The sequence below is a fragment of the Coregonus clupeaformis genome, chromosome 27 (assembly GCF_020615455.1).
Source record: "Coregonus clupeaformis isolate EN_2021a chromosome 27, ASM2061545v1, whole genome shotgun sequence".
Lineage (NCBI taxonomy): Eukaryota > Metazoa > Chordata > Actinopteri > Salmoniformes > Salmonidae > Coregonus > Coregonus clupeaformis.
In genome coordinates, this window is record NC_059218.1 from 13,120,893 (window position 1) to 13,133,110 (window position 12,218).

The 12,218-nt window shown below is 43.2% G+C and overlaps 1 protein-coding gene across 1 annotated transcript in view; it reads left to right on the forward strand.

Moving 5' to 3' along the window:
- LOC121541110 (endothelin-converting enzyme 2) overlaps window positions 1-12,218 on the forward strand; it is a 60,056-nt gene that overhangs the window by 8,372 nt on the left and 39,466 nt on the right. Inside the window, exons 3-5 of the mRNA XM_041850090.2 lie at window positions 3,696-3,837; window positions 4,082-4,297; window positions 7,754-7,878. Of these exons, the coding sequence (XP_041706024.2) occupies window positions 3,696-3,837; window positions 4,082-4,297; window positions 7,754-7,878 (483 nt within the window). The remainder of the gene's footprint in view (window positions 1-3,695; window positions 3,838-4,081; window positions 4,298-7,753; window positions 7,879-12,218) is intronic.

Sequence of the window (12,218 nt, forward strand, 5' to 3'; positions counted from 1 at the left end):
TGTTTTAAAACTTTTGACTGGTAGTGTATACACACATACACTTTCTTTATAAGTCCCCATTCCTCTTTCCGAGTGACTTTCTAATGAATCAAATGTCACTGTAAAGTTAATTTCGAACCAAGAACCCAGTTTTGCATTAGCACTGGCCAGCTAACTCTGAACAAAAACATAAACGCAACAATTTCAACGGTTTTACTGAGTTACAGTTTAAACTTCTGGAATGTGATCAAGAGGAAGATGGATGGTCACAAGCCATCAAACAAAGCCGAGCTGCTTGAATTTTTGCGCCAGCAGTGGCATAAAGTCACCCAACATCAATGTGAAAGACTGGTGGAGAGCATGCCAAGACGCATGAAAGCTGTGATTGAAAATCAGGGTTATTCCACCAAATATTGATTTCTGAACTCTTCCTTAGTTAAAACATTAGTATTGTGTTGTTTAAAAATGAACATGAACTTATTTTCTTTGCATTATTCGAGGTCTGACAACACTGCATCTTTTTTGTTATTTTGACCAGTTGTCATTTTCTGCAAATAAATGCTCTAAATGACACTATTTTTATTTGGAATTTGAGAGAAATGTTGTCAGTAGATTATAGAATAAAACAAAAATGTTAATTTCACCCAAACACATACCTATAAATAGTCAAACCAGAGAAACGTATATTTTTGCAGTGGTCTCTTAATTTTTTCCAGAGCTGTATATACTCTTCATATCCCTTGACTTATTCCAAATTTTGTTGTGTTACAGCCTGAATTCAAATTTTATTTTTTATTTTTATGTCTCACCCATCTACACACAATACCCCATAATGACAAAGTGAAAACATGTTTTTAGACATCTTTGCAAATTTATTGAAAATTAATTACAGAAATATCTAATTGACACCCCTAAGTCAAGACTTTGTAGAAGCACCTTTAGCAGCGATTACAGCTGTGAGTCTTTCTGGGTAAGTCTCTAAAACTAGCCGCCGAAATTGTCGCAACCCCTATTACTAGCCTGTTCAACCTCTCTTTCGTAACGTCTGAGATCCCCAGAGATTGGAAAGCTGCCGCGATCATCCCCCTCTTCAAAGGGTTGACACTCTAGATCCAAACTGTTACAGACCTATATCCATCCTGCCCTGCCTTTCAAAAGTTTTTGAAAGCCAAGTTAACAAACAGATCACCGACCATTTCGAATCCCACCGTACCTTCTCCGCTATGCAATCCGGTTTCCGAGCTGGTCATGGGTGCACCTCAGCCACGCTCAAGGTCCTAAACGATATTATAACTGCGATCGATAATAGACAGTACTGTGCAGCCGTCTTCATCGACCTGGCCAAGGCTTTCGACTCTGTCAACCACCGCATTCTTATTGGCAGACTAAATAGCCTTGGTTTCTCTAATGACTGCCTCGCCTGGTTCACCAACTACTTCTCAGATAGAGTTCAATGTGTCAAATCGGAGGGCCTGTTGTCTGGACCTATGGCAGTCTCTATGGGGGTGCCACAGGGTTCAATTCTTAGGCCGACTCTTTTCTCTGTGTATATCAATGATGTCACTCTTGCTGCTGGTGACTCTCAGATCCACCTGGTGACTCGCAGACGACACCATTTTGTATACATCTGTTCCTTCATTGGACACTGTGTTAACAAACCTCCAAACGCGCTTCAATGCCATACAACACTCCTTCAGTAGCCTCCAACTGCTCTTAAACAATAGTAAAACTAAATGCATGCTCTTCAATCGAACACTGCTGGCACCCGCCCACCCGACTAGAATCACTACTCTCGACGGGTCTGACCTAGAGTATGTGGACAACTACAAATACCTAGGTGTCTGGTTAGACTGTAAACTCTCCTTCCAGACTCACATTAAGAATCTCCAATCCAAAGTTAAATCTAGAATCGGCTTCCTATTTCGCAAAAAAGCCTCCTTCACTCATGCTGCCAAACATGCCCTCGTAAAACTGACTATCCTACCGATCCTTGACTTCGGCGATGTCATTTACAAAATAGCCTCCAACACTCTACTCAGCAAATTGGATGTAGTCTATCACAGTGCCATCCGTTTTGTCACCAAAGCCTCATATCCTACCCACCACTGTGACCTGTACGCTCTTGTTGGCTGGTCCTCACTACATATTCGTCGCCAAACCCACTGGCTCCAGGCCATCTATAAATCACTGCTAGGCAAATCCCCGCCTTATCTTAGCTCATTGGTCACCATAGCAACACCCACCCGTAGTATGCGCTCCAGCAGGTATATCTCACTGGTCATCCCCAAAGCCAACACCTCCTTTGGCCGCCATTCCTTCCAGTTCTCTGCTGCCAATGACTGGAACGAATTGCAAAAATCTCTGAAGCTGGAGACTCTTATCTCCCTCACTAACTTTAAGCATCAGTTGTCAGAGCACCTTACCGATCACTGCACCTGTACACAGCCCAACTGAAATTAGCCCACCCAACTACCTCATCCCCATATTGTTATTTATTTTGCTCATTTGCACCCCAGTATCTCTATTTGCACATCATCTCTTGCACATCTATCATTCCAGTGTTAATACTAATTGTAACTATTTTGCACTATAGCCTATGTATTGCCTTACCTCCATAACTTGCTACATTTGCACACACTGTATATATATTTTCTGTTGTATTTTTGACTTTATGTTTTGTTTTACCCCATATGTAACTCTGTGTTGTTTTTATCGCACTGCTTTGCTTTATCTTGGCCAGGTTGCAGTTGTAAATGAGAACTTGTTCTCAACTGGCTTACCTGGTTAAATAAAGGTGGAATAAAAAAATAAGAGCTTTCCACACCTGGAATGTGCAACATTTGCCCATTTTATTATTTTCAAAATTCTTCAAGCTCTGTCAAATTGGTTGTTGACAACCAAGTCTTGCCATAGATTTTCAAGTAGATTTAAGTCAAAACTGGAACTCTTCCACTGAGGAACATTCACTGTCAGCTTGGAAAGAAACTCCAGTGCAGATCTGGCCTTGTGTTTTAGGTTATTGTCCTGCTGAAAGGTGAATTCATCTCCCAGTGTCTCGTGGAAAGCAGACTGAACCATGTTTTCGTCTAGGATTTTGCCTGTGCTTAGCTCCATTCCGTTTCTTTTTTTTTATCCTGAAAAACTCCCCAGTTCTTAACGATTACAAGCATACCGATAACATGATGCAGCCACCACTATGCTTGTAAATATGGAGAGTGGTACTCAGTAATGTGTTGTATTGGATTTGCCCCAAACATAACACTTTGTATTGAGGACAAAACGCAAATTGCTTTGTTGCAAACAGGATGCATGTTGTGGAATATTTGTGTTCTGTACAGGCTTCCTTCTTTTGTGGAGTAATTACAATGTTGTTGATCCATCCTCAGTTTTCTCCTATCACAGCCATTCAACTCTGTAACTGTTTTTCAGGCTGTAACACAACAAAATGTGTAAAAAGTCAAGGGGTATGAATACTTTCTGAAGGCACTGTATACCTGTATATATTTCAGAAGGGGATACTGGCCAGGGAGAAACAGTGGGAAGAGTGGATGCAGGGATTGAACCCTGGTCTCCGATGGGGAGACCTCTATATGTGACGTGCCAGGAATGTTAGAAATCCACCTCTGCACCAATGGAGGCCCTCTTGACTGTTTCTGTGGCATTTGTGATGTCATCCCATCCTCTATTTTTTTTGTCTGACTCATGTGTTTCCACAGGTTGGCTTCCGGAAGGGCGGCATCTTTCTTCTCAATCCCCTGGGCAGGAGGATGGAGATGGTGCTGGCTGGCGTGCTGCTTGTTTCTGTCCTCGCCCTGTGCGGATGTGCCGTCACTCTAGGCTCTAGGCGCTACAACAAAGGTGAGAGGCCTGTGGTTAAGCACACACTTGTCTTAAGCATGTATGAGCGCTGATAATATGTGATGTCTATGTATCAACATTTCTACTGGCTGGTGTTAAGCACTGTCATTATGAATAATTATAAAGATATTATGAGATCATACAAAAGTCTTGTGACATGGCATTATAACCACATCATTAAGCATTATATCTGCAGGCTTTAAGTAGAGCGTTACAGAATGCTGTTTTTCTACCTTCACACAAGACCCAGCACAAAGCCTGTGTCTGACCAAGGCCTGTATCACGGTGGCCAATAAGATCGAGGAGGCCCTGGACCGCAGCGCTGACCCCTGCCAGGACTTCTACCAGTACGCCTGCGGGGGCTGGGTCCGCAAGAACCCTCTCCCAGATGGACGCTCTCGTTGGAGTACCTTCAACAGCGTCTGGAACCAGAACCAGGCTCTCCTCAAACACCTGCTGGGTGAGTTGGAACCGAAGACATGTACACAGACAGACACACACACACACACACAAGCAAGCATACACATCACATTTTATTTGTCACATGCGCCGAATACAGCACGTGTAGACCTTAACGTGAAATGCTTACTTACAAGCCCTTAACCAACAATGCAGTTTTAAGAAAATAGAGTTAAGAAAATATTTACTAAATATACTAAAGTCAACAACAACAAAAAGTAACACAATAAAATAACAGTAATGAGGCTATGTACAGGTTAGTCGAGGTAATTTGTACATATAGGTAGAGGAAAAGTGACTATGCATAGATCAGAAACAGCGAGTAGCAGCAGTGTAAAAACAAAGGGGGTGGGTGGTGTCAATGCAAATAGTCCGGGTGGCCATTGTGATTAATTGTTCAGCAGTCTTATGGCTTGGGGGTAGAAGCTGTTGAGCCTTTTGGACCTAGACTTGGCGCTCCGGTACCGCTTGCCGTGTGGTAGCAGAGAGAATGGTCTATGACTTTGGTGACTGGAGTATTTGACCATTTTTGGGGCCTTCATCTGACACCACCTAGTAACCACTGTAAGTCGCTCTGGATAAGAGCGTCTGCTAAATGACTAAAATGTAAATGTAAATGTATAGGTCCTGGATGGCAGGAAGCTTGACCCCAGTGATGTACTGGGCTGTACGCACTACCATCTGTAGCGCCTTACGGTCGGATGCCGAGCAGTTGCCATACAGGCGGTGATGCAACCGGTCAGGATGCTCTTGATGGTGCAGCTGTATAACTTTTTGAGGATCTGGGGACCCATGCCAAATCTTTTCGGTCTCTCAGAGGCATCCACTGAGTCCGAATTCCCTACAGACAGCGACTCCAGCTACCATCACACACAGACTGTTTTTTTTTGCCCGAAAGCAGTACAACAAGGATCCATGAAAGAAAATCAATGAAGTAGGAGAGACAAGTGGTCAAAGAGGGGATCAGGAACACAGGCCGTGGACACGGAGCTACAGCAGGACACGGTAATTAACCTCTCCAAAAAAGAGCTCACTGACGCACAAGTCTGTCTTATCTAAGGGCCTCTCTTTTGTACCTACATGCACAGACAAACCATTTGATACGAAAGTAGATCTGTTTTAAATTATTTAGCAAGATTAAACTTAAGCACGTGTTTTCTCAAACCCTGTTTCTGGCCTAGAAACGCTATTCCATGCGAGAAATTGCCAAGAAACTGAAGATCTCGTACAACACTGTGTACTACTCCCTTCACAGAACAGCGCAAACTGGCTCTAACCAGAATAGAAAGAGGAGTGGGAGGCCCTGGTGCACAACTGAGCAAGAGGACAAATACATTAGTGTCTAGTTTGAGAAACAGACGCGTCACAGGTCCTCAACTGGCAGCTTAATTAAATCGTAACCGCAAAACACCAGTCTCAACGTCAACTGTGAAGAGGCGCCTCCGGGATGCTGACCTTCTAGGCAGAATTTTAAAGAAAAAGCCATATCTCAGACTGCCCATCTTAATCTTTTATTTTTATTGGCCAGTCTGATATGGCTTTTTCTTTGCAACATTCTTGTCGAACATCTCATTCCAAAATCATGGGCATTAATATGGAGTTGGCCCCCCCTTTGCTGCTATAACAGCCTCCACTCTTCTGGGAAGGCATTCCACTAGATGTTGGAACATTGCTGCGGGGACTTGCTTCCATTCAGCAACAATAGCGGGGGGAGGGAGAGAGATCTATGGGCTTTTGTTTTTCTGTCGTGCTTAATGTGCAATAGCCTATTGGCTATATCATATATGTCTTGGATAAAGACACAATCATTTGGGCTTGGGATTACAAAATATATTTTTTATGTATGGCTCATCAGGCTCAGGTAGCATCAGTCTTGGATTTTCGGTCAAAGCTCCTAATGAAATCCAGACATAGGCCTATTTACAGTATATGCTTTATATGCTTTTGAATGATGCTTACGGTTTTGGCGGGAAATTCCGGGTTACCCGGGAGAAAAGTGAAACATTTTGTAAAATACCGGGAAAATATTCAACCCTAGTCTGAGATGATAGGGAACCTGCCCCCACAAGGTGCTTTTGTCTTGGCCCCAAGGTGTGTGTGTGTGTCCCAACCGTCCCACAGCGGTCACAGTCTAATCCCACAGCTCCCAACTGTCAGAACAGTCAGCCATGGTTCAGCCGCAGGTCAACCGTCCATGACGTACTGTTATTTGCTTCAAACCTGTCCAGATCTCATGTCATGTAGTCTGACGTTTACAGACAAATTAGCCAAAATACATTTAAACTCAGTTTTTCACAATTCCTGACATTTCATCCTAGTAAAAATTCATTGTCTTTGGTCAGTTAGGATCACAACTTTATTTTAAGAATGTGAAATGTAATAATAGTAGAAAGAATGATTTATTTCAGCTTTTATTTCTTTCATCACATTCCCAGTGGGTCAGAAGTTTACATACACTCAATTAGTATTTGGTAGCATTGCCTTTAAATGGTTTAACTTGGGTCAAACGTTTTGGGTAGCCTTCCACAAGCTTCCCACAATAAAATGGGTGAATTTTGGCCCATTCCTCCTGACAGAGCTGGGTTAACTGAGTCAGGTTTGTAGGCCTCCTTGCTCGCACATGCTTTTTCAGTTCTGCCCACACATTTTCTATAGGATTGAGGTCAGGGCTTTGTGATGGCCACTCCGATACCTTGACTTTGTTGTCCTTAAGCCATTTTGCCACAACTTTGGAAGTATGCTGGGGGTCATTGTCCATTTGGAAGACCCATTTGCGACCAAGCTTTAACTTCCTGACTGATGTCTTGAGATGTTGCTTCAATATATCCACATAATCTTTCTTCCTCATGATGCCATCTATTTTGTGAAGTGCACCAGTCCCTCCTGCAGCAAAGCACCCCCACAGCATGATGCTGCCAAGGATGAACCAGACTTGTGTTTTTCTGAGGTCTTGGCTGATTTCTTTTGATTTTCTCATGATGTCAAGCAGCACTGAGTTTGAAGGTAGGCCTTGAAATACATCCACAGGTACACCTACAATTGACTCAAATGATGTCAATTAGCCTATCAGAAGCTTCTAAAGCCATGACATCATTTTCTGGAATTTTCCAAGCTGTTTAAAGGCACAGTCAACTTAGTGTATGTAAACTTCTGACCCACTGGAATTGTGATACAGTGAATTATAAGTGAAATAATCTGTCTGTAAATAATTGTTGGAAAAATTACTTGCGTCATGCACAAAGTAGATGTCCTAACAGACTTGCCAAAACTATAGTTTGTTAACAAGAAATTTGTGGAGTGGTTGAAAAACGAGTTTTAATGACTCCAACCTAAGTGTATGTAAACTTCCGACTTCAACTGTAGAAGGAAATTACAGTTATTCTTGTCTCCGCCTCACACAATCACATTATCCATCTCTTCCTCCTCATCCCTACCCCTCTTTTCTCTCCTCTTTCAGAAAACGGCACATTCAACTCCAGCAGCGAGGCGGAGAGGAAGACCCAGTTCTACTACCTGTCCTGTCTCAACAAGCAGCACATCGAGGAGCTGGGAGCCACGCCCCTTATTAACCTCATCACAAAGGTCAGCTTTGCTTCAGACCCCGCCCCCTTCACACACGCACATGCATGCAAATGCGCGCACACACACAGGTTACGTCCTAATAATCTCCGCTTTCTGCCAAAGTGTGTACCCTTTTACGGATTTGAAAGGAAATAGTATATAGAAACACCCTCTATGCCATGCCAACACCAATCCATTGCTTTTAAGTTTGTGGAGTGGCGCAGTGGTCTAAGGCACTGCATCGCAGTGCTAACTGTGCCACTAGAGATCCTGGTTCGAATCTAGGCTCTGTCGCAGCCGGCCGCGACCGGGAGACCCATGGGGCGGCGCACAATTGGCCCAGCGTCGTCCAGGGTAGGGGAGGGAATGGCCGGCAGGGATGTAGCTCAGATAGAGCATGGCGTTTGCAACACCAGGGTTGTGGGTTCGATTCCCACGGGGGGCCAGTATAAAAAATAATATGTATTCACTAACTGTAAGTCGCTCTGGATAAGAGCGTCTGCTAAATGACGTAAATGTAAATGTAATGAACGAGTACACACGTCAGGAGAAATTAGATATTATTGGGACACAACCTCATAGCTTTGAAGGATTCAATGTCATTAACACATTATGCTTGTGACCGCATGGGTTTGAATCTAGGATCCACTCCTACTTTGTCACAAACCCTCTTGTCACTTCCCTTCTATACTGTCCTTTCTCTTTTAATAAAAGTGTTTGAAAAAAGAACAGGAAAAAAATAAAGAAACTAAAACCTTTAATCTACCTATTACTTAGTACAGGCTCGTCAAAAATGGCATGATGTCATCTGATAAAATCCCCTGCAAAACTTGAAGGTTATATCATTTCTGGTAGTTTACTGGTAAACGTAGAAAGTTTCCAGTAATATACCCTCCCTTTGCAATCCTACTCAAGTGGCATGTCATTAGTGAAGATTGAAAAAAGTAAGGGGCCTAGACAGCTGCCCTGGGAAATTCCAGATTATACCTGGATTATGTTGGAGAGGCTTCCATTAAAGAAAACCCTCTGTTCTGTTAGGCAGATAACTCTTTATCCACAATATAGCAGGGGGTGTACATACATTTTCCAACAGCAGACTATGATTGATAATGTCTAACAAAAAAGCTACCACAATCTTTTTATCATACATTTTTCTCGGACAATCATCATTCATTTGTGTAAATGCATGTTGAATGTCCTTCCCTGTAAGCGTGCTGTAAATCTGTTGATTTATTTGTTTACTGTGAAATAGCGTTGTATCTGGTCAAACACCATTTTTTCCAAAAGTTTACTACGGGTTGGTGACAGGCTGATTGGTCGGCTATTTGAGAAAGTAAAGGGGGCTTTACTATTCTTGGGTAGAGGAATGACTTTTGCTTCCCTCCAGGCCTGAGGGCACACACTTCTTGTAGGCTTAGATTGAAGATATTTACATTTTAGTCATTTAGCAGACGCTCTTATCCAGAGCGACTTACAGTTAGTGAGTGCATACATACAGTGGGGAAAAAAAGTATTTAGTCAGCCACCAATTGTGCAAGTTCTCCCACTTAAAAAGATGAGAGGCCTGTAATTTTCATCATAGGTACACGTCAACTATGACAGACAAATTGAGAGAAAAAAATTCAGAACATCACATTGTAGGATTTTTTATGAATTTATTTGCAAATTATGGTGGAAAATAAGTATTTGGTCACCTACAAACAAGCAAGATTTCTGGCTCTCACAGACCTGTAACTTCTTCTTTAAGAGGCTCCTCTGTCCTCCACTCGTTACCTGTATTAATGGCACCTGTTTGAAATTGTTATCAGTATAAAGACACCTGTCCACAACCTCAAACAGTCACACTCCAAACTCCACTATGGCCAAGACCAAAGAGCTGTCAAAGGACACCAGAAACAAAATTGTAGACCTGCACCAGGCTGGGAAGACTGAATCTGCAATAGGTAAGCAGCTTGGTTTGAAGAAATCAACTGTGGGAGCAATTATTAGGAAATGGAAGACATACAAGACCACTGATAATCTCCCTCGATCTGGGGCTCCACACAAGATCTCACCCCGTGGGGTCAAAATGATCACAAGAACGGTGAGCAAAAATCCCAGAACCACACGGGGGGACCTAGTGAATGACCTGCAGAGAGCTGGGACCAAAGTAACAAAGCCTACCATCAGTAACACACTACGCCGCCAGGGACTCAAATCCTGCAGTGCCAGACGTGTCCCCCTGCTTAAGCCAGTACATGTCCAGGCCCGTCTGAAGTTTGCTAGAGTGCATTTGGATGATCCAGAAGAGGATTGGGAGAATGTCATATGGTCAGATGAAACAAAATAACTTTTTGGTAAAAACTCAACTCGTCGTGTTTGGAGGACAAAGAATGCTGAGTTGCATCCAAAGAACACCATACCTACTGTGAAGCATGGGGGTGGAAACATCATGCTTTGGGGCTGTTTTTCTGCAAAGGGACCAGGACGACTGATCCGTGTAAAGGAAAGAATGAATGGGGCCATGTATCGTGAGATTTTGAGTGAAAACCTCCTTCCATCAGCAAGGGCATTGAAGATGAAACGTGGCTGGGTCTTTCAGCATGACAATGATCCCAAACACACCGCCCGGGCAACGAAGGAGTGGCTTCGTAAGAAGCATTTCAAGGTCCTGGAGTGGCCTAGCCAGTCTCCAGATCTCAACCCCATAGAAAATCTTTGGAGGGAGTTGAAAGTCCGTGTTGCCCAGCGACAGCCCCAAAACATCACTGCTCTAGAGGAGATCTGCATGGAGGAATGGGCCAAAATACCAGCAACAATGTGTGAAAACCTTGTGAAGACTTACAGAAAACGTTTGACCTGTGTCATTGCCAACAAAGGGTATATAACAAAGTATTGAGAAACTTTTGTTATTGACCAAATACTTATTTTCCACCATAATTTGCAAATAAATTCATAAAAAATCCTACAATGTGATTTTCTGGAGTTTTTTTTTCATTTTGTCTGTCATAGTTGACGTGTACCTATGATGAAAATTACAGGCCTCTCTCATCTTTTTAAGTGGGAGAACTTGCACAATTGGTGGCTGGCCGTGTGGTGCCAGGACAACAACCTCTCCCTCAACGTGACCAAGACAAAGGAGATGATTGTGGACTACAGGAAAAAAAAGAGGACTGAGCACGCCCCCATTCTCATCGACGGGGCTGTAGTGGAACAGGTTGAGAGCTTCAAGTTCCTTGGTGTCCACATCACCAACGAACTATCATGGTCCAAGCACACCAAGACAGTCGTGAAGAGGGCACGACAAAGCCTATTCCCCCTCAGGAGACTAAAAAGATTTGGCATGGGTCCTCAGATCCTCAAAAAATTCTACAGCTGCACCATCGAGAGCATCCTGACTGGTTGCATCACCGCCTGGTATGGCAACTGCTTGGCCTCTGACCGCAAGGCACTACAGAGGGTAGTGCGTACGGCCCAGTACATCACTGGGGCAAAGCTCCCTGCCATCCAAGACCTCTATACCAGGCGGTGTCAGAGGAAGGCCCTCAAAATTGTCAAAGACTCCAGCCACCCTAGTCATAGACTGTTCTCTCTGCTACCGCACGGCAAGCGGTACCGGAGTGCCAAGTCTAGGTCCAAAAGACTTCTCAACAGCTTCTACCCACAAGCCATAAGACTCCTGAACAGCTAATCATGGCTACCCGGACTATTTGCACTGCCCCCCACCCCATCCTTTTTACGCTGCTGCTACTCTGTTAAGTATTTATGCATAGTCACTTTAACTCTACCCACATGTACATATTACCTCAACTACCTCAACTAGCCGGTGCCCCCGCACATTGACTCTGCACCGTTACCCCCCTGTATATATAGCCTCCCTACTGTCACTTTATTTTACTTCTGCTCTTTGTTTTTCTCAACACTTTTTTTTTTTTTTGTTGTTGTTTTATTCTTACTTTTTTTGTTTAAAATAAACGCACTGTTGGTTAAGGGCTGTAAGTAAGCATTTCACTGTAATGTCTGCACTTGTTGTATTCGGCGCATGTGACCAATAAAATTTGATTTGATTTGATTTGATTTGATTTTGACTAAATACTTTTTTTCCCCACTGTATATATTTTTTCTTCATACTGGCCCCCCGTGGGAATCGAACCCACAACCCTGGTGTTGCAAGCGCCATGCTCTACCAACTGAGCTACACGGACAAATAGGAGTGGCAATATTGTCCGCTATTATCCTCAGTAATTTTCCATCCAAGTTGTCAGACCCAGGTGGCTTGTCATTTGTTGATAGACAACAATACTTTTTTCACCTCTTCCACAATCACGTTTCGGAATTCAAAATTACAATGCTTGTCTTTCAGAATGGTCAGTTATACTTGG